Source organism: Eptatretus burgeri, chromosome 3 (genome assembly GCF_056783735.1).
Source record: "Eptatretus burgeri isolate ZD-2024b chromosome 3, Ebu_testis_v1, whole genome shotgun sequence".
Classification (NCBI taxonomy): Eukaryota; Metazoa; Chordata; class Myxini; order Myxiniformes; family Myxinidae; genus Eptatretus; species Eptatretus burgeri.
The window spans coordinates 134,614,846-134,638,042 of record NC_140963.1 but is presented as its reverse complement, the minus strand read 5'-3'; the positions used below and the strand labels follow the sequence as shown (position 1 = coordinate 134,638,042).

The 23,197-nt window shown below is 43.9% G+C and overlaps 1 protein-coding gene across 7 annotated transcripts in view; it reads left to right on the top strand.

The window, feature by feature from the left end:
- LOC147031033 (SID1 transmembrane family member 2-like) overlaps nt 1–23,197 on the top strand; it is a 76,331-nt gene that overhangs the window by 51,498 nt on the left and 1,636 nt on the right. For 2 of the 7 annotated variants that reach the window (XM_085875706.1, XM_085875704.1), the window contains exons 11-24: nt 5,153–5,215; nt 5,311–5,474; nt 7,641–7,714; nt 9,347–9,413; nt 10,197–10,270; nt 10,503–10,626; nt 10,820–10,940; nt 12,665–12,801; nt 12,975–13,083; nt 16,181–16,257; nt 16,583–16,629; nt 17,627–17,732; nt 17,835–17,945; nt 18,464–18,577. In XM_085875706.1, coding sequence (XP_085731832.1) covers nt 5,153–5,215; nt 5,311–5,474; nt 7,641–7,714; nt 9,347–9,413; nt 10,197–10,270; nt 10,503–10,626; nt 10,820–10,940; nt 12,665–12,801; nt 12,975–13,083; nt 16,181–16,257; nt 16,583–16,629; nt 17,627–17,732; nt 17,835–17,945; nt 18,464–18,577 — 1,388 coding nt within the window. Of the gene's footprint in view, nt 1–5,152; nt 5,216–5,310; nt 5,475–7,640; nt 7,715–9,346; nt 9,414–10,196; nt 10,271–10,502; nt 10,627–10,819; nt 10,941–12,664; nt 12,802–12,974; nt 13,084–16,180; nt 16,258–16,582; nt 16,630–17,626; nt 17,733–17,834; nt 17,946–18,463; nt 18,584–23,197 lie in introns of those variants that run through there. The other 5 variants (XR_015056635.1, XR_015056637.1, XR_015056636.1 and 2 more) reach the window with 5 other exon arrangements.

Here is a 23,197-nt window from a genome sequence, read left to right as displayed (position 1 = left end):
AGCAACCCACCGGACCACAAAGTTATTTGTAAGCGGTGGCCCCAGGTCCGGCTCTTTCGATGAGAAACGGGGATTAACCCCCTCATAATACACTCGGTGCCCGTGGCCGTAACAATATAATCCACTTTTCGGAGGTTATTTTTATTTATTTATTTATTTATTTATTTTCATGATTGGTTACTTGTATTTTGTCTTTTTAATTGTCATAAGGTAATTGGAATTTCCCAGTAGTTGGGAACGAGCTGCTTTTTCCAAGCTCTTGGGTGAGCTACTGTTGTTATTTTCATATTGCCAAGACGTGTGAGAGGGCAAGCAGCTCTGTGCAAGGTTTCTCATGATGTGCCTACTCCTTTGTCTTGCATATCTGGTGCTGGATTCTCTTAGGACCCATCTTGGGTAAGCATCTAATTATCAAACTCGCTGTGTGCTGGACCTTATAAAAGTGCTTGCATTACTCTGCCTGCTTTTTTTTTTTCTACCAGTGACTAGTTGCTTTCATTTTTGTTTCTGACCATGGTTAGCAGCTGAGAATTTAACTGGGCTATGTAAGATGAAACAGGTTCCTCAGCAAAAGGGGTTCAAAGTTTGTGTTCCCATTTAGAATCTTTTGTCTCATGTTGCGAAAACATCAGTATCAGCGTCAAACACTTTGTTGAAACTGCCATTAATGCCAAAGTTGTACTGACCTTGAAAGATTGCCCCTTGACAGTGGAATAGCCCCGTTTACTTCTCAAAGACCCATGGATGTTCCAAGTTTGTCATTGTTATTTTGCACATGTTAAATTGCATGGTATTCCGTTGTTCCAGAGAATAGTTGGCAATTTTGTTGAAAAGTAAAGTTTTTCTGGCACGTGGGCCTGTGGGTGCTTGCCTGCACATTAGGTCACGGTGGATAATCTGGCTCACGCTTGTTAAATGGGGTCTGCCTTATGGTTCTTGCAACTGGTCATTGAGACCAATAAGAAAAATCGACTTCAAGGCAGAACGTTTAATGCAAAATAAATGCGACTGGATTATACGAGAGCAGATTTGACTTGCTTAAAATACCTGTGAGTGCCTTTGCAATAAACTAAATCACTCACGTCCAACTTTCTCATGTCCAGTTTCACCTCAAAGGCAGCGTGGTGAGTGAAACCCACATAATGGCATAAACCATTTACAAAGATTATCTATCAATGAATGGTCTTTTCTACTCATTCTTTGCACAATGAGGGAAATTATATTTAGTAATTAAATAGGAACTTCAATGCAGGGGGAGGCTGTTGACTGCTTGCGCTATGACTGCTAACCTATGGTTGTTTGTTCGTGCTCTGCAAACCTAATCTATGCTGTGCATAAAGCAAGGAAACAGCACAAACCATTTTTAAAGTCCTTTTTTTTGTATGACTCGGACAGGGTTCAAACCGTCCACCTCCCAGACTCAGAATAAACGCTCTAACCTTATTTATTTATTTATTACATTTTGGTGCGGTACACAAGGCAACATGCTACCCCCAAATCCGGCATAATGTATCATGTCCAGTATATTATTTTATAAAATCTCTTTCATGGAGCACTTGGACTTGACTTTGATTGTGTTTTTTTTTTTTCCAAGATAAAAATTGTTTCTTTGAATGAGTTCTTCCTGCATATTTTCTAATGCCTATTTCCTTTACATATAACTGCCTGTTCTTCCCCTTCGCCTTATTACATGACTTTCAAAATGATGTAATCTGCCCAAGAATGCTTGTTGCGCATGTTCGCAACGGGGGTCATCAGGGCATCTGAACATATATCATGTGTGTGAGATGAGGATTGTTACCTAAAATTGCTCACAAACCTTCTAAAAGAAGCTGGAAATACTCAGAAACATACCTGAGAGAAAGGGGTGTTCCTCGACACAACAAAAGAGTTGGAGAACTTTCTGAACTCGTCCAAAAAGCTCATAGCTTGCAGCTCCCTACACAGCAGACTCACGAGGACGTGGACCGGTGCAAAGCCCGAAGGTTCACAGACTGGCGAGTTCTACCCAAACCTTCGACCATAATCTGTCAGTGAGTGGATTTTGATCCTTGCGGGATTACCTCGTGTGAACACGGCAGGCTTGGTTATTTATTTAATGGAGTCTGCAATCAGAAAGCGGATGCCATCATTGCCAACATTCAGGCAAACTTCACAGAGGAAGATACCGTATCTGGTTTGGTTACTTCCGAACACCGATGGGAAGGTCATATGTGGGGATCGTCAAAGTACAGCGTAAGTTTAAAATGATGAGAAATTACTATTAATCATGTTTGGAGGATTGGGGTAGGAGTGGGTTTTGTATGGGCCATGAGGGCCTTTATAAAGAAATCTTTTTTTTTGTCTGGTTCCAGGGCCACAAGATAAATTGTACTCAATTTTTGCACCGAATGGGAAGAGATGTGTGTGTTTTTTTTCTTCTTCTCGTATTTCCTATATTTCTGAGTCCGATTTGCATCCAGGAACATAACAGTTATGGTTAACTATTTTGAAATTGCCACTAGTTTTCGTCTAAATGCTGGAAATTGTGTTAAAAAGACCATTTGAATCAGATTTTGTGCTAGCATCGGAAGGTTAAAAGTACCCAGTGAGCAGAACCGAGTCACTGAAAACGTGCACACGAGCAAAAGGCCTGGTTTACCATCCATATAATATGTCATTTTGAAAGTCCCGTATTGGGACAAATTATTTGCACGGGAAGCTTACTTTTATTATTCTTGATAAATGATGATTTGAAACGGTGTCCAAATGGGCTGCAGTCTTTGGCCGACGTTGTGAAAAGCTCTGTGTTTTCATCCGATGCCTCCATTTGAGATGAATTCCCGACAAGACTGCTTGGCCTTTGCGGTCAGATTTGGCCACTTAGTTGATGAACCATAAGTTTACGCATTAATGGCATGGTAATTTGAACAATTTGTGTTCTTTTTTTTTTCTTCGTTTGTTTAAGTTGTCGAGGCTCGTGGAGGAGCTTGAACACAGAACAGACCTGGACATAACAGAATGAAAAGAACAGTAAGTAGAGAGGGAGTGGTGGGGACACACCAACAGTTAAAAAAAAAAAATACTTGGAGGAGTAAAGGACATGCAGAAGAATGAGACCAAAGGGAGGAGGACACAGGGGGTGAGCAAGATGGATTTTTCTTATAATATGTAATATTTAAAATAATGACTTGAAATAATTCTCAATTTACAACTCTCTAAATGAGGGGCCACGAGGAGGAGTGATTTAAGGGCCACATCGGCCATTTTGGAGTTAATGCCATATAACACTATTTTAACCCTTCCCCTATCATCCGAGCCTATCATCATCATATTGTTATAGTTTTTCGCCGCGCCGGCGTGCGAGCGACCGCTTTTAACTAATCGCAGCCACGCGCCCACCGGACGTGGCAAACCTCGTCGCAGCTTTCGGATCAACGCCGAAATCCAGCTCCGGGTGTGTTTTTAATCACACCGTAAATCAGCCAACTATTCTGTCCGTGGGTCCGTGGGTCTGAACAGGGTCCATTCGCCGAATTGTAGATTTACCTAAGTATGCGCGCAGACAGAAATGCGGGGGATTTACACCTCGACGGGACCTGATTGGAAACGAGCCGCTTAAGCAGCTCGCTCCATTTGCGATTTGCCGAGCGGTGTATATCGCCAAACCCCGCCGGATCCGATTACTTTATTGGCTCTTTAAAAGCCAGCTAATATCCCGAACGCAATACGGCAGCTCAATTGAGGGAAAGGACGCAACGAACAGGTGAACATTCACACAATGACATTTATTTGTATACACATATGCAATCAAACACGCATGCAATCATGCAGTAAATAAAGCAATGCAGGAACGAGCAAGACAAAGAACTACAACCGTTCTATTATTATGTACACAATCACTTAACAGTTCCTTACTTGACGGACAAGACGCAACGACATTCATACAAAGAAACCCTAGGAAAGGAAGGGGGGCAGAACTGGACCTCGTGGGCCTTTAATAGTTCACAGAGCTGTGGAGACCGCAAGAGCTCCGAGAGGCCGTGCTGGTTACCTGTCACCCTCGTGGTGACTCGCTGGGCCCTGGTTCGGCGACCCTCGGTGACTCTGCCCGCTCCTGACTTCACTCTCGATTCCACTGGCGCTTCTGTCGATCAAGGAGAGAGAGAGAGCAAGGAGAAAGACCCTCTCACTCCTTACTGCTTCCTCCGATTTCAGACTCAACTCCTGGCAACCCTCTCCTCAACTCCACACCAGGCGAACTCCAAACCCAACTCAACTCGTCGGCGTCTCCACGCGACCTTTAATCGCCACGGAGCTTCGCCCCTCTCTTCCTGGCGCGTGGGGGAAAATTCCAGCAGAGCTCGGCTGGGCTCAGTTGTTGTTTTCCAACCGTCACTTCTGTTTACCCGTTCTGAGGGACCCGTCCCAACCGTCAATCCTGTTTACCCGTTCTGAGGGATATCGGGGCGGGAGTTGTTGTTGTCCTTTTTGTTCGTTGATTTGCCGTTGTTCGTGGAGATGTTGACACTTGTCGAGAAGTTGTTTAGGAGTGATGTTGTCGTGGTTGGTGCTGTGGTGGGGATGGCATGCTTGTTGAGAGGCAATTGTGGTTGGCGCTGTGGTGGGGATGGCGTGGCTGTTGAGAGGCGGTTGTGGTTGTTCAGATGTAGTTGTTGCAAAATAAAGATAGCAAAAGAATAATGGCTGACTCAAAGATCACAGCCCGGTTACATGAATAAATCCCTTTAGACATCGGTGGGGAAATCTAATCTGAACACACACTTATCGACATAACTGATCTCTGGGAAGCCTGAATGGTGTTCTGTGAATTTCCACAACCGTAACAATATCATAAAAAATTTTTGCTTACATCACTCCTCCTCGCCGGGCCTCAAATGTTTTCACGATTCCAACCAAGACAAATAATCCACTTGTTTTTCTGCATCTCTTCATTGCTGAAACAAAGTACAACTTCCTTTCATCTTTCCTTGTATCCTCATTTGGTTCTCACAACAAAAGCTTGCTTTGTGTAAAATGTTTACTCCATTGGGATTGTCAACTCCATCATTATCTTTAAATGTTCCCTCTATCCACCTGCTACTCTTTACTGATATTTTACAAAATGCTTGCATGTATGCTGCACCACAGAGTGTCTTGTATCCTCCTGCAGAAAAGCTGTCAGAAGATGATTCCATTCCGAGCTCTCTGTCGGGAGACTCCTACGGAGCCATCGGTAACTTCTCCGACTCTGTTTGTGTTGCTTTTTAGCCCGACGTTGTCATAGCCAAAGTAAAGATCGTAAAACGAATGAATTTTCTTGTTTGGCAGTCAGCTGTTTAGGCCACGTAGGGGCTGAGGGTCCAGAACTCAAAGCAAGGCGGCTGAGAGTGGACTGGAGGCACACAAGCATTTCCTCATCGGACGAGGATGAACTTGAAGATTATGACACGATGGATGATGCTCTTTCTGACAAGAACATTATACGTAGCAAGGCAAGTCCTGCACTCCTCTCGATGTGTGCTTGCCTTTTACTGCGAGGTCGTTAACATATGAACAGAAACATTCCGTGAACCTCAACCTTATCGACCTCCCCAAACCGAGGTTAACTGCTCATCTCCACTCTTTCGTCGTCGTCTTCTCTTGACTGGAATTGTCTCCCCGAGTGTGTTCAATCTTGTTCTTCTTCTCCATTGTTTTTAAATTGTGAGTCATTACCACATAATAATCTTCTTCCTGATCTTTTTATATTCTCAATGAATCTCCTCTCCTCTCCTTTCCACCCAGACTTTTCCCACATATTGTATTTATTTGGACGGTTATGGAGGCTTGTGAAAGAGCAGAATAGCAGGAGGAAATGGTTCATCTGACGAAACGGAGGAAAGTGAAACTGGTGGGACAACAACAAATGGATGCGCACCACATCACGAGCAGAGGAGTTGCAGGAGAATGGTGTGAACAGGGTCTCAGCCGATGCAGGAAAGCTCAATCATGGAAATGGGACAGACTTTGAATTCTGTAAGGCCTAGAAGTCACATTTGCTCTACGGCGAGGATACGGCGGCCGTACGCCCTCTGAATTGACAGAAACGTGTGGCGGCCACAGAGTTTCTGCTGTGGCCTCAGGGTGGCCCTATGCCGTTTGGCTATCTTTTACAGGCCGTAGGGGTCGCCGTGGAATTATAACGCAGAGTTATAACTTTTTTCATTTCTACTTTCGCCGTAGCAATTCGACAATCCGAAAAAAAAAAACTGGTAAAAAAAAAAGAACCCACTCGTTACCGTCCGTCTGGCCGCACGTTCGCCTTCGGGCCCCCCTGCGGTTGCCTTGCGGTCACCTTGCGGGCACCTTGCATCTGCCTTGAAAATTCTATGGCCGCCGCAGGAATGCCCTAAGGTCACCGTGCGACATCAAATCAAAGACCGTACGGCACCCCCACGTTTTCGCTCTCCACAATCTCTAAATACGTCGTGCGGCTACCCAAAAAATAAAAACATGTGACTGCTTCATTGTGTGACCGTGGAAATACTGCGGCCGCCGTATAATTGCTAGTGGCCTTAGATTTTGGAGACCCCACGGCCGCCGTGGCAAATGTGACTTAGGCCTAAGGAGGAGCTCAAGACGAGGGATTCAGGAAGGTAGTTCCACAGGTGAGTAAAAGGTATGAAAGAATAGGAGTGTTGAGTTTAGACTCAGGAAGGGTAACAAGGAAAATGCTTCTGGTAGAATGTGTGTGACTTGGACAGGCAAGGGAAAGATGCAGAGGTGGAAGGGCAGGAGGAGCAAGACCGAAATAGAGCCGGTAATTAAATTGCAAAGCCACCAACCCGCCTCCCGTGAGCAAGTAGTGGATCCGAAGACTCAACTTCCTCAAGCTCAGTGCAGTGTCATTATTTGTCAGCTTTTCCCTTCTGCTTGTCACGTTCCTTGTCCACTCAGTTGTCTTGTCCTGTCCATCTGCCCCTACTTATGCTGCTTGTCTGTGAATTCCTTATTTCTACATTCTTCCCTTGTATGCCAACTCCCTCATCTCCATTACTGTGTCAATGTCACTGCTCTGACATTCAACTCTTCCTTTTGCTCTGATCTCTAAAAAAAAAAAAAAAACTGGTAATTTTATTGAAAATTCTACCAGGTCATCCTTCACAGCATTTGAGATGCGCAAGCATGACACACCACCACACCATTGGACTAAAAACAACCACCACCCCTTCACCTGATACACTTCAACCTGCAGTTCCTGTTTGACCACAATACCCTTTACAAACTGCGCATAATAGTGTTTTTTTTCTCTGCAATGACATACATATATATATATATATATATATATATATATATATATATATATATATATATATATATATATATATATATATATATATATATATATATATATATATATATATATAGTTAGTTTGTTTCCAAATTGCAGTTTGTTCGATTGATTTTAAATTAGTTAATTCAAACAAAGATTGTCCACACAAGGTGCCATTCATTGTAATGCAGTTTGTTATCATGGGCATTCCTTTTTTTAATGGGACTCTCCTATATGCACCTGAGCCAATCTTAGTTTGTTAACAATGCAGCCAATCGCTAATGTTGGTGTACTTAGCATTCCACACATTGTTTGATAATCGTTGTTGACTTGTGTTAATCCCTAGCCTTGCCTACACGTGGCTGACCTGGCACGGAGGAAGCACAGTGCCATGACCAAGAAATACCAGATATATTGCTGGTAAGAGAAAAAAAAAACGTTTTGCATAAGGGCTGGGATACTTGGTTTCCGTGCAAATAACCTGCTCCCTGGCATACCCTGCACCCGGGGAAAAAAGTGTTCTCGGAAAATTTCAGGTACGTATAACCTGCAATCCAGCTTTCATCTCCACGTGGCTGGGGGTGTGTTCAGTTACCAAGTTTCTTGTAGAGTACTCGCCAAGTGGCTTAACCACTCAAGCAAGCACTTCATTCAAACCTGGTGATAAGGAACGGCTGGCTTGGCAAGCGATGGCTAACTGCTTGGTAAGTGAACACACCCCAGCTTTCCTTTCCACATGACCGGGAGATATGCGATCTCCATACATATAGCAGCCGATATAACTTTGTTGTCAATGGCCAACAAACGGCTCTTTTCAAATAAAACTGTGCCAAATAACAATTTGGCATTCAAAGGAATATCTTGAGAAAGGGATGTTGTAATAATTACAGTTTACTGCACCGATGTGTTCAAAACCAGCATGGTTTCCCCTACCAATGCGACCCGAAACCACGCTGCTCATCCATTAGAAATGTACAAATACCCTGCAGGCTGTTGAATTTTATTTTGTTCCTCAAAATCAGCCATGCCGTTACAAGTCCCTGCCAAATGACGTCTGCTGTCAATACATGTAAGAGAAACCGTAAAAGTCTCTCGGATGAATTTCAAACTGAAAGTTTGTCCGTTTGCAGAAGAGCACAGCAACGGAGAGGCTGGTCATGTATTTGATTTACAGAAGACAATTTACCACGACCTTAAATAGTTTTGGAATCGGATATATATATTTGCATGTCTGGTGTTTGCTTAATGGTTAGGTTGGTGAGCTCGGGATCCCAGGGTCCTGAGTTCAAATCCCGCTCGGCCATTGAATTAATACCAGGTGGGGTTGACGCAGCCTGTCATCCTTCTGAGGTTGGGAAAATGAGTACCAGCTTGCTGGGATGATTGAGCCATTTGAGTATCCTGCGTTGGAGTGGTGACCCGTCCAGGATTGTGCCCAACTGCCCAGGAGACTGCTGAGGCAGCACCAACGCTCTGTTGAGAGTATGGTCCCAATGGATGGATGGATGGACAATTATATTTACAAGTAAAACATGGGAAATAATTAATTAAAGATGTTGCAATTAAACTTGCAAAAGGAAGAAAACCTGGCTCTTTTTGTATCTCCCTGATAATTTAATTTGGCCCCCTGTGGTTATGTCCCATGCTGTATGGTGAAATACCGTATACCCCACAGTTGGAATTTTTGGAACTAATTTAACGTACAGCCCGCAGGTTATTTGTGGGAAAATGCGGTAGTGGAAGTGTTTCTGAGTATGTACTTGGTGGGGTGGCCAGCCGTCATGCCATGTGGGTAGTAGTGTTGTTTGACTCTTTAAAGAGATGGCCTCTGATGAGCAAGTCCAGAGATTGTTCATTAATGTGTTGCTACTGTATTTCAGGAGTAAGTACACTGCCAACAGAAATTGAAGATTGAATTGTCACCATTGCCGAGAACCGATACACTTGCCCGTGTTGTCAGATTATTGGAATATCTTGGTCTGGTGATGACTTAAAAGTGTCAAATTGGAACAGAAAGATGTATGTTTAATGGCTATGTGCATCTCCGTGCAGGAACCTGGTGACTGTTGGTGTGTTCTATGTACTCCCCGTCATTCAGCTGGTTCTGACCTACCAGAGCGTAAGCCTTTAATTTTAGTATTAAAAGTATTTCTTTCTGGTTATTTCTGTTACAACGAATGCTACATACACCGTGTAATGTAAACATGTATTACACAAACGATTGGGGCTGACCCTGAGCACAGTTCAATCTGTAAACCATACTGCTTACGTACCAACTACTCTCATCGCGCTGACTTGTTGAGGGTCTCTGTTGCTCTCGGGACTTGTTATGCCGGTTGGACTCTTTTTGTTATTTTTTTTGGCCTTCCTGGACGTGGACTCAAAAAAGGCCTGTTGACTCATTACCGCAAGCATGGATTGACCACCAAACCAAGCTGAGCCGGGTTCTTTCACAACGCACACTGATGGCCGACCCACGTTGAATGAATAGTCTCTTGTTTCTACGCATCATGAGTTTTGTCTCACCATGGATGGTTCTCTCCCAAGAGGTCTTGAAGCTTATGTCAAATTCTGGTTTACATTCACAGTAAGCCGTGACTACGGAATGTTTATTTTTCAAAAACCGTGGCTGCTTTGGCAATTTGCTGGTTGCTTGCTAGGGTTTTCCACTCAACCCGGATGCACATACAAATGGTTTGTGCCCACCTGTTACTTGATCGGTCAGTATTGTGACGTACTTCCCACCCAGTGAACGATCACTTTGGGGAACAATCTGGGGACAGTTGGAATTTCCAGCTAATTTGGATTGCTGAATTAATGTGGAAATACAGTATTGGGGGCAAGCAAGGTCCCAGGTTGAGCAGTGTACGGTAATGAGGTGAAACGCACTGTATCTGCACAGGTGGTGCATGACACCGGGAACCAGGACATCTGTTACTACAACTTCCTTTGTGCCAATCCGCTGGGCCAACTCACGTAAGGCACAGAATGATTAACGTGCCAACGCCTTTCTACGGTCCTTTTATTGACTATTCTTATATTGGAGTAACAAATCGAAATGTAGAATATGATGTGTGCATTGTGTTGTTCGTCATTCATAAAGTTTTTTTTTTTTTAATATCTTTTCAGATTGATGATTTTGAAGATGTTTTTAAATGTTGTATTGGGAAGTATACATTCTCATTGTCTTCCAACATTTTAATTTCAGATCCTTCAACAATGTGTTCAGCAACCTGGGTTACTTCCTTCTAGGTCTGCTATTCCTGCTCACCGTGGCCTTCAGGGAGTTCTCCAACCAGATGTCTCCTCAAACAAAAGGAACCCATTCACAGGCACGACCTTTGCGGTTGAAAATTGCATGCTTTGGGATCAAAGGGCGAGAGTTGTCGGGTACTTGTCCTTGGCGATGTCAAACACCTAGCTTGTTGCTGTCATTCACGTGTGCCCTGATGGCCCTTTTTTTTTTATCTCGAGTGCTGTGAAACTCTTCTACGAACCAATTATCTGTGCTGTGTGTCCCTATAGCACGAGCTCGGCCTGCCTAAGCACTATGGATTATTCTACGCTATGGGTTTTGCCCTCATCATGGAGGGCCTTCTCAGTGCCTGCTACCACGTGTGCCCCAATTACTCCAATTTTCAGTTTGGTTTGTTCACTCACCTCTTGTTGCTTGCCTTTCATGCTGATGCTTCTTCATCCCTGTGTTTGTTTTCCTGGCCTTGAGTGTTTGGGGGTAAGTTAATCAGTGGATAGAATTTTGCTGTCACCAATACTGCGTGTATGCATTACAATATTGTATTGTGTGGTATTTTGGGAACAAGTGTGTGTCATTTGTTGACCACTCAATACCCGACTTCTCTCCGAGTGGTGCATGTCACCGTGCTGTCAAGATTGCTGCTGCACGGCGAGTGCATTGTTGGAGAGCAATGAGGAGTTGTCAGGTTTTCACTTGGTGAAGGTGTCAAACGCCGTGTGACATTCTTCGGACAATCGCTATACAATACAGTACGGACTGTAAATAGCAGACAAATGTGTACGAATGGTGTGGATGATTTTGAAATGTATGGGGAGTGTGTTTGATGAACAATGGCTGGGTCTTCTCCAGCGATATGCATTTTTGTCATGTATCGTCACCACCTAGAGGAAACCTGTTTCATCATTACGGACCTGACGACAAAACGGGCATTCACACAATGGAAATAACCATTGTCACTCTCACGGTGCAGATCCAGATTCAGATCCGGATATGAGAATTTTTTTTATTTTTAAAAGTGATTCTTCACCATTGAGAGATAGGACCAAAAACGATAAATATCACAATATCTCAAAAAGTTATGGACATATTCAGAAGAAACTTGGTTTGCCAGGTTGCGTATGTGATGACAAATTGATTCAATTTTGGTGAAGATCTGGATCCGGATACTGGAATTTTTGAAAAATGTGATTTCTCACCATTGAGAGATCGGCCCAAAAACAATATATAGCATGATATCTCAAAAAGTTGTGTCCGAGTTCTGACAAGCCTCGGTGGACGACTTGGGAAGATGACGAGAACAATCTGATTAGATTTTGGTTCAGGTCTGGATGCAGATCTGGTCTGTCAGTGGGATGCAAAAGCTAAACTGTTCAGCCTGGTGGAGGTTTGGGCTCCACTGAGTGCCCTTCTAGTTTTCAACTGTTACCCCCACTCACCTCACATCTCGCACCATTGTTTTTCTTTTATCCGTTTGGCCCGATGATGGAAGATAGAAGATGATGCGCTGTACTAGTGCGTGACCTGGCCTGCAGGAATCATTTGTGGTTTTCAACAATTGCACAGAATTGAGCTTCGAGTCTCTTCTACATCGCACTCGCTGTGCAATCATAATTAGCATCCTCAGGATTAACTTGCATGACACTATAGTGTCAGTTTCCCTGCCCTGGAGGTGCCTTACTTGTAACCCAGGATTATACCATTGACGATACTCGTACACATCGCACGCGTGTATTTTGTCGCAAGTTTTTGAAAACTTAAGGCACCACCATGCAGTGTTTACCGAGGACTGTGCAGGAATCGTGTGCCATGTATTAAGTACCCTCCGAAGGAGGAGGGGGTCATCACTTGATTGTGATACGGTGCTCTGCACTATGCACAACATCTCTGATGAGACCGACATGATGCCTGCGTAGTCCTGGATGAAGACCGCTCAGTGGTCGAAACTTCAAACACTAGTCTCCCCTGCTGGGCAGCTGTACTAGTTCATGGTGCTTTCATTATTGAGTATCGATCTTCCCAACCACATCCAGTTTTGTGAATATTTGTCACAAGTTGGTCTTCACAGGGTTGTTTATCATTACTGTATGTATAATCATGGTGTACGTGTGTCACAGACACAGCATTCATGTACATAATTGCTGGACTCTGCATGTTGAAGCTGTATCAGAAACGACACTCCGACGTGAATGCAAATGCATACAAAGCTTACGCCTCCTTCGCCGTCATCATTTTCTTCGCTGTGCTTGGCGTGGTGAGTGCAGAGATTTGAATTTGTCAGGATGTTTTATTATTTATTTCCCTTTTTGCTGCGGAATGCCGCATTATGCAGCTCATCTTTTCCCTGCGTTTGAACATTGTGAGGTGCAACCTCCACGCCATGGATATTGAATTGTAACGTGAATGACGGCATGTGGCTGTGTGCAGGTGGTGGCCAAGAAGGCTGTGTGGTTCTGGGTGCTTTGTACCCTGGTACATATTCTTGCCTCGCTGGCTCTCAGCTTCCACATATACCACGTCGGCCACTGGCATTTCAGTAAGGGATCAAAGTTCATTTGCACCTCCTTACATATTATGAGAATATGGAGAAAATATTTAATAATTGGGTGAAAATGTGAAAGTGCAAAGTCATAGTAACTATAAATAGCCCTTATGAGACTGTTTTTTTGTTGTTTTTTTCACCTTGGAGATGAGTTCCGGGAATGTGGTTTCTAGGGGAAAAGCCGATTACATGGATGCTCCTCTGTAAACTCTTTAATTATTGGCAGGGAAAACAATAAAAAAGTGTGAAGGGCTTCTTCGGTAACAGCAGAGTTAAGGGCTTTTTAGCATTGAGCTTCAATGTGTCTTTCCAGGCCAGGGCATTTTTACCATCTGAGCTTTTGCCATCAACTCTTCAATATACCTTCCTTATTGTGAGAATATGGAGGACACAAATGAATAAAATGTACAAATATACTGTTACGGCTGCCGGTCGGATAACTCCGGAAGTCCGGCGTGTCTATCAAGAGACCACGGATGCCGTCTGCAACTCACCTCTGGCCGGATCTTTACGCCCTGGGTCGGTTTGGTTTACCATACCTGTGAGATGAATGAAGCAGATTGGGAACCGTGCCTGTGCCTGCGTAATGGCTATCAAATGGCTGAGCGAACTTACTTGCATTACGTACCCTGCTCGATCACCCATCAGACCAATTATTCACTTGGGCCAATTGCCCCAGGAGCGCTGTCTCAGATCAAACCCATCAGGATAAGTCAAGACACGATGTCAACTCTTTCATTAATTAATGACACAACCAGGATATTGGCGGGAGAAACGGCCGTTGGGGAATTCAAACAGGGTGAATGGTGGGAGAATTCAGGAAAGGCAACGTCGGCGATATTCATAAATGTGCAGGCATATATACATTCCCTCTTATCCCTTGCGTGATGTACATGCCCATGGATGCCTTGCAACAATTACTTCGCACCTTTGTGTTAAATGGATCCAGACACCTGAAGAAATTATATAGAGTACAGGGAGAGGGGTGAGCAATGGTAGTGCGGGGTCTTTTATGTGTCCCGGTGTATTTTTTGCATCCCCGGTTGAAGCTGCAGTCTCCCAATTCTCAGCGGTTTGGGTTAGCCTTTCAAGCCCTCCCTCCTGGTCTGCTCCATCAGCGCCCCGGTCATGTGGGGGTTGTTGCAAGTTCTCTGGCCGACCACGATGGACTATTTGGCTGGCAGGAATCTCGTGCGATGATGCAAGATGAGGTGGTGTGTTTCAGTGTGTGCGTGAAAGCTGCGGAAAGTACGGAAGAAAGAAATGGAAAGGGTCAGAAAGATGGGAAGAACATCAAGTTGGAAAATTTGAAATGTGAAGAAGAAGAAGAAGAAGAAGAAGAAGCAGAAGCATCGAAAGGTTTGTGTAAAATGTGTACGAGGTATGGTGAGAGGAAATCTGTTTGTCCCCTGATTCTCTCTTTCTGTCTGTATCTGGAATGCCCCGTGCATTCCTTCCTTTATTCCTCCCCCCCCTAACCCCCATCAGTCCTCGGCTTTGCAGCTCCTCATTTATGCAGGACTTGTAGGGGCAGTGAAAACGCTCTGTGATGGCCATTGGTCGAGTCCTGTCTTTCGACCCAGTGACGTTGCCCAATTAGTGGAGCAGCCTCTGCAGGCAATGTTTTCCAGGAAATGAGAAGGGGGATAGGTGATTAGTGCTCACCTGTCAGACTGATGTATGGCTTCCGTTTGGGGCGAATTGGCACATAGCCTTTGCATCTCCTTCCTTACTTGAGCCGATTGTGCTCGATTCTCCTGCAATTTGTCCACTAAAGGAAGGACGTGGGGACGTTGTGATGCGTGTGCGTTTGTCGGAAACTGTATGAGAGTGTCGAGGAAGGAAAGAACAATTGACTTGGTCTAACTCACAATCGCAACACACGTCTACCCCCATGTACACGATACAACTTAATTGATAAACAGAATACTTCGACATAACTCGCTTCAAACCTGTGTGAATGCGCTTTATCCTCCCAGTGGATTCACCACTGTCCTCCTCTGCCTCATAACCATCACCATACACACACACACACACACACACACACACACACACACACACACACACACACACACACACACACACACACACACACACACACACACACACACACACACACACACTTTAGCAATTGCTTTCGTCAAATTTAGTTTGAGTACAAAACGGGCGTGGGCAGACTTTGCTTTTTGGGATGCTTTATAGTTGTCCCCCGCCCCTCCGACAAGGTTGGAGACTGGGAACATTAAAAAGAGCTCGGTCCGACTGATCGGTCATCCGTCCATGTACTTTTGTGTCCGTAATATTTCAAAATCCGTTGTACATTTAGTTTTCATATTGCAAATATCTATTCCTGATGACGTTATCTCAACCTGATGAGATCTGTGTTCCTCGGCCTGTGATTGGCTCGACAACTGAATGATTGGCTGAATTATGTTGCCATGGCAACCATCTCGGTAACTTGGCTTGTGTACGTGATATTGTTCAAAAAATTTCGCGTTCATATTCCATAGATCTAGTCCTCATAGTCATACCAGCCAAAAGATGGGGGATCTAGAGTATCATCAGCTCCTTGTTACTTCCACCATCTGCGATGGACAGAGATTTATATTTTCACCCCTCTCTGTCTGTTTGTTTGTGTGCGGCATATCTCAAAAAAGTTGTGGACGAGTCATGACAAAACTAGGTGGATGAGTTGGTTCGGAGACGAGAACAAGCCGATTTGATTTTGGTTCAGGTCCGAATCCAGATCTGGCCTCTCGGTGGAATACAAAACATAAACCCTTCAGCCTGGCAGAGGTATGCGCTCCACCGAGTGCCCATTGTAGTTGTATTATGTTTCGCTGATTAATTGTTTGCAGTCGGTTTGTGGGCAACAAATAGTTCATGGTTTGCTCCCCAGAATGTCACTTTATTCAATACGTACGCTCCTCCCTGTTTTTCTCACGATGCCGTATTGAGTATTCCCTTCATTATTTGAACTGCTTGGATGATAATGACAGTATTGGTGATGAGGATGAAGGAAAATGTGATTAATTTATGATTGCTTTTTATATATACCCTAAACTTTGACCTCTTCCTTCTCATCTCCCAGGCATAGCAATTTTTAAGCACATTGCAATTGTCTTCTACAACGACTGCATCCGCCGCTGCACCAGACCACTCCACATGGTACTGTGCATGCTCACACACCGGTATCTCGGCCGCATGTGTACGCTTGAGAACTAAACTTGTAGCGTAGAGCACTTTTTTTCCCATGTAAGACTAACCTAGGCATGGGATTGCATTCAGACGAGTCGGTAACCACTGATATGGTTTGAGGTGTTAATAAATCAGTTGCATTTGAAGTTGACGAAAGTTTCTCGTTTCAAACTCTGGTTTAACAACCAAATAGATAGTGAATGTGATTTCATTTTTTTTTTTTTGATAAGTAGATGGTTCTGAGGTTTCTCCGAGTAGAACTTTGTCATTGCTGCTGTTTTTTTGTTTGTTGTAGGACCGACTGATTCTGCTCGTGATTGGAAACATCTTTAATTGGTCATAGTGAGTAAACTTTTCATGTTTACACCTCCCCTGTCCCCTCTCTCCAATGTCCAACAGTTTTGGAGGCGTTTCTACATGTATTGCATGCTAGAAACGAGAATGGCACTCGGTAGAGCGCACATCTCTGCCAGGCTGAACAGTTTACATTTTGTATCCCACCGAGAGGCTGGATCTGGATTTGGACCTGAACGAAAATCTGATCGGCCTGTTCTTCTCGCCGAACCAACTCATCCACCAAGTTTTTTTTTGGAGACACCATGGGTGCATTCGAGTGTCTGGTTGAGAATTGTTTAACTAGCAGGATACCGGTCACACCCAGACAAACCTTGATGAGGAAGAGAGATAAAGTATGGCGCTGCGGCTACATATCGTCCCCGATGATGGGAAGGATATAAACAGACAACTAAAACTATGACAAAAATGCATCACCCTGAACTACATGCTGAAGCACAGACAGATATGGTGAAGACACTTTATAAAACTACAACGGCACTCGGTAGAGCACATAGCTCTACCAGGCTGAACAGTTTACGTTTTGTGTCCCACCGATCGACCAGATCTGGATCCGTACCTCAAGCAAAATGTAATAATTTCGTCCTTGTCACACACACCCAACGTGTCCACCAACTTTTGTCCGAATCAGTCCACAACTTTTTGAGCTATCTTGTTCACAGACAGACAAACAGACAGGGGTGAAATCATCACCTGTGCCCACCTTCGGTGGTGGAGGTAATAAAAGGAAGTAGATTCCTGCTGCTGCGCATAGCCGATGGAGTTTCTATTGCATTACATGCAGGACAAAGATGTTAGGAGACACCAGTGTACTTACACGTGAATTGCAATGACATAAGTAGAAAATGTACCTCCTTTTGTGAACGTATCTCAGGCTTATGTGAACGTAGGTCACACTTATGAACCTGAATCAGACCTGCTGGTTGTTGGAGTTTAAATTCAATCTAGAAACCACACTTTGTTTAATTTTTCTTTCTCACTGCAGTGCCATTGTAGGGTTCGGGATCAGGCCAAGAGATTTCGATAGTTACCTGCTGGGAATATTCATGTCTAATCTTTTACTTTACTCTGCATTCTACATCATCATGAAGGTAATGATTGGTGCGAACCTACCGATGCGTCATGAGGTGGCTGTTTTCACGCGTAAATTGCCATGGCTAGTTTCATGTGTGCTTGATTGTGTCGTGGCACAGATTCGAAGTGGGGAAAGGATACTTCCAGTACCAATGCTCTTCATCATCTTGGCCATGGTCGCTTGGGGGGCAGCTCTCTACTTCTTCTTCCAGGGCCTGACGAGCTGGGAGGTGAGGCATACCGGGAGTCTAGAGTATGGTCCTGAAGCGAAGAGATAAAGGGACAGAGATGGCCCTAAAAGGAAGAAAGGCACCACCAACTGTAAGGAATGGCTTATGTAGAGCAAGGTTGTGGATATGCGGAGACATCGTTCCCATTCTGTACGTTCGTTTCACTCTGATGCAGCCTTGCGAGCTGCTGGTGCATTTGTATCACATTTAGATAGAGAAGGCCCTCAGTACTAAAAAAAAACCAGTCAAACAAAGGAGTGGTGCATACACTATATGCAGTTACTGTAGTCTCTTGTCCCAGCACAGCAATGCATTGTTTTGATTGTTTGTACAAAAATGGAATTATCCTGTACTGCATCCAATCGTTCGATTTCTCTTTGATTGTGATTTTGCTCCAGTCGTTCAGATATTTTGCAGCGGCTTTATGAGAATGAAATTATAAAATCTTTCACATTGCATTTACCCATGATCAACCCCAAGTGGAAACCTGTACACTGTGCGGCTCATGCTGTGTGCAGGAGAGTGCCGCAAAATCGCGCGAGAGAAACAAGCCTTGCATCTTGCTCCAGTTCTTCGATCACCACGACATATGGCACTTCTTGTCTTCCATCGCCATGTTTCTCTCATTCTTGGTATACACTGCACCTGCTGCCCTGATTAAACAGATTGAGGAGTTATCTAGTTCCGTCAAGTCGTGTCCGACTTCTGGTGACATTGTTGATCACATTTGTCCAAACATCCCAATACTGCACTGCTTCCCGCCACTCTGGCAAAGAGAGCTTGTTGCAGAGGCAGCTTGTTTGATCGTGGAGTTAAGACTAGAGATGTATGGGTGGAACTCGTGGCATTGCATTGACCAGTGACAATGTACAGTAATTTGGAGTTGGATTATTTGGATTGAAAAAGGGACCATCGGGTTGTTGTATGTACGGGTGTAGGGTGAGGGTAAAATAGAAAAGGTTGAGTGCGAGGAGAAGGAAAAGAGAGTACAGGAGTCAGGAGAAATGGGGAAAAAAGGTTGGGTGGTAGGGATGGGGACATATATGTGGTGTGTAAGGAGGGAGTAGGAGAAGGAGGGATCGAAAAGTCTGCCATATTTGCAGATTGAATAAATATATGATTTAGAGTTCTCAAACCTTATCTTTCATTCACCTATTACAGATGCAGTGTTTAGTAAATCATTGTCTGAGTTTGTTGCTCCTCGATTGTTTCCCCATTGAGATAATATCCATTGTATCTCCTGTGCAAGGCTCATGGAATTGTCTTACATGTATTGTATGAGTTGTTGCAAATATCAGGAAGTAGTTAATTCAACATGGCGTAACTAGTTCCATCAAGTCGTGGTTGACTTCTGGTGATATTCATGATCGGATTTCTTCAAACAGGTTGAGATATACGTACAGTACTGTGCAAAAGTTTGGGTTATTTTCACTTTTGTGGTGCTGTTACCCATTAAAGATTGTGGAAAGTTAGAAGTGTGCAATATTGGTGGATAGCAATTCAAATTTCTATGAAAGTCAATTTAATGCCACAGTAACCTTTCAGAATATAAAAGAAATGAGGATATTGAAGAAAATTTTTTTTTTTGCTATACATATTATATTATCATGTGCTGGTAATATCTACTTACCACAAAGAAAATGTTCAGGAAACAGTTTGTGGATTCTTGTAAATGCGTAAATATTAAATTATTGAAGGAAACAATACCACTTTTACATAAATGACACTTAGAAGAAACGACAATAAAAGTTGCAAATTAGTGAATGCAGTAGAGCCCTCAAATATCACGGGTTGTAATATCGTGGGTTTCGACCAATCGCAGGCAACCTATTGTGTTGTTCCGATTTAGTTATCGCAGGATTTCATTTGGACCAATTGTGGATTTTGAGCTGAGATGCGTTATCGTTTGTTTCTGGTGTGTACGATTATCTCCCATTATGAGCCTTGTGGTGTTTCTCGTGTACCGTTTTTCATAAGCTCAAATGTGAAGTGATGGACAAAGTTAGTTGTGCCAAAAGGCAGAGAAAGGTTATGACGTTTGGCTAAAAGATCAAGTCGTTAGATCGGTTTGCTCGAGGTGAAAATGCGGCATCTGTACGGGCCACCATTACAGGGTCAATGATTGTAGGTAGAACCTTCCCCATTGTTATCTTCCTCATTCCTAAACCTTCATTATCCTTCAAGCCTCATTCCCAAACCTTCGTTATCCTTCAAACTTTATTCCCAAACCTTCATTTTCCAACTCTGTATTTTACTTCATTCCCAACCCCTCATTTTCCGACACCCGGACTCAAACCCTTGTTCTCCAAACCTTATTTTCTGACACCCAGATTCAAACCCTCATTCTCAAACCCTTATTTTCCGACACCAGGACTTGAACCCTCAATCTCAAAACCTTATTTTTCGACACCCAGACTCGAACCCTCGTTCTCGAACGCTTATTTTCCGAGGGTTACCGCAACTCATGGAGGCAAAGGGATTTATGCTTTTTCTGGTCTTTAACACCGACAAAACGGGATTAATCTGGAGGAGGATGCTACCTCATACCTTCCTCTACAAACAGGAAGATCGGGGTTCAACGTAAGGTGGTTAAGGGTCGCCTTACCCTTCTCTCATGTGGCAATACTGCAGGCGACTTCGTCTTAAAGCTAATGCTGCTGTTCCAATCGCAAAATCCCACTCACCAACCCCTCCCCGCTCCACCTTCCCCATCCCACCTTCCCCGCTCCACCTTCCCCGCTCCACCTTCCCCGCTCCACCTTCCCCGCTCCACCTTCCCCGCTCCACCTTCCCCGCTCCACCTTACCCCCTCCACCTTACCCGCTCCACCTTCCCCGCTCCGCCTGCCCCGCTCCACCTTCCCCGCCCCACCTTCCCCGCTCCACCTTCCCCGCTCCACCTTCCCCGCTCCACCTTCCCCGCTCCACCTTCCCCGCTCCACCTTCCCCGCTCCACCTTCCACCACTCACCCGCTCCCTGCTCCACCCACTTCCCGCTGCCCACTCGACCCACTCCTCACTCTACCCTCCCCCCTCTAACAGCATCATCCCGAGCTAAGTCTTGTGATTTCTATTTACGGAAAAGTACAGTACGAGTATGTAATGTTCTTACCTTAACCCACCACACTGTTTTGTAATACATTTAAAAGGAAAAACTCTTGTTTTGTTTAATTTGTTGTTAATAATTTGTATTTATTGTACAGTCATGCGCCGCTTAACGACGTTCCGGGCAACGACGGATCGCATATACGACGGGTCTGCCAGCTCTGAAATAAATAAATGAAAAAATATGTAGCTGAAAAATTCACATCGCCAAGTGATGTAGCCTCGTATAAAAATAGCAGATACAATTATGTACACTCTACAGAACATAATACCTCATAATGATAATAAACAACGACAGTGTGGCCCTGTTATAATGCGATCGTTGAGGTCCATAAAATGTCATCGCTAAAAAAACAGGGTCGTGCTAAATCAGGATTCAAGGAAATCAGCTTTCAAACTGAACCAGTGTTTCCACGTTTACCTTCTAGCAAGTAAATTACCTTTGAATTGAAGTATTCCACGAATAAATCGTTGTTGTTCATCAATTAAAACACAAATTTATTTTTCGTGAAGCCTTTTATATTGTTAAAACAATTGCACTGTTCCGAAAATATATCACAATTGACAGGTGCTCGTTTATTCATTTGTAAATTATAACATCGATGCAATGATTACGGATTTATAAAATCCAAACGCTATTTATTCATCTTTCTATAATCGATGGGAGAGGAGGTTGTAAGCTGCTGCTAACAACACTGATGGCCATCATGAACTGCACAAAGGTAAATCTAACGTGTCTTCTGTCTCTTGGATGTGTGTTACAATTGCCGACAGTATTCAGTACAGTAACATGCTGTACAGGTTTGTATCCGAGGAGCAATAGGCTACACCATATAGCTTAGGTGTCTTGGTTTGTGTAAGTACGATGTTAGAAAACGAAAATGAAAAAAAAAAATGATGTTCGCACAACGACGACGTCGCTTAACGACGCGTTTCTCAGAACGTAACCCCGTCGTTAAGTGGCGCATGACTGTATTTACATTTTCATTTCAATCCCAACATCATTTATAGATGTTGTATGTGTTTATTTCTGACTGCCGTCCACCTTCCTCTATTTTTTCGAAGCCCAGGAACCGAATCCCCCTTTTCCCATTGGTCCTTGGTTTCCACGATCGTGGTTTTAACTATTATGGCATTTACCAGGAACCTTACCTCCACGATATTTGATGGTTGCTTGAAAGTCTGAGTGGTTTCAGAATGGCGCCAAGGAAGTAACTTTCAACAGAACAGTGGGTGAAGATCCGAACTCTGCGAGAAGAGGTTCACAATATGAAGAAAAATAGCAGAAAAACTGAAGATCTCATACAAAGATGTGAAGTAGGCCTACACTTTGCAACGCCTAGAAGAAATTAGCTTGATACAAGACCAAAAGGGCTAGGAAGACCCACGAGAACCTCCCCAAGGCAAGCCAAGCACTTGAAGTTCCTCAGTTTGCGCAATGGAAGAAAATCGAGTCAGCAGCTGTCATGAAATGAGATCCGGTCTGAACGTTTATATCTCATTCAGCACCATGCAAAGAAGGCTGTTTGCCGCAGGTCTGATGGTAGAGTTGCAGCAAAGAAACCACTGCTGATGTCAGAGAAGAAGGTGAAAGCACTGACATTTGCAAGGCAACACCGATATTGGGTACTAAACAATGGAATCGCGGAGCCTACTCTGCTCTGATGAATCGAAGTTTGAACTTTTTTTAATTTAAGAGATGCCAGTTTGTATGCTGAAGACCTTGAATGTTACGACACGTAATATTTGCAGCTGACTGTTAAACACAGGAGAGGCTCTGTGAGTGTTTGGGGTTGTTTCTCAGCTTTTGGTGTTGGAAAACTTGTTGAAATCAATGGAACGTGAACAAAGGAGAAGTACAAGCAGATACTGCAGCACCATGCAGTTCCTTGTCATAATTGTTTAATCAGAAGGGGATGCGTTTTCCAACGAGATAATGATCCAAACACACTTCCAACATTGTAAAACAGCATTTGGAGAACAAGGTTACAGCTGGTGTGCTCCGAGTGTTAGAATGGCCACCCTCGAGTCTGGACATGAGCCCCATTGAGGCCAAATGGGATTACCTGGAAACAGAGAAGGACACGAACAACACGACTAACCATATAGAACTGTGGAATGTACTACAGGATATTTGGCACAATATTT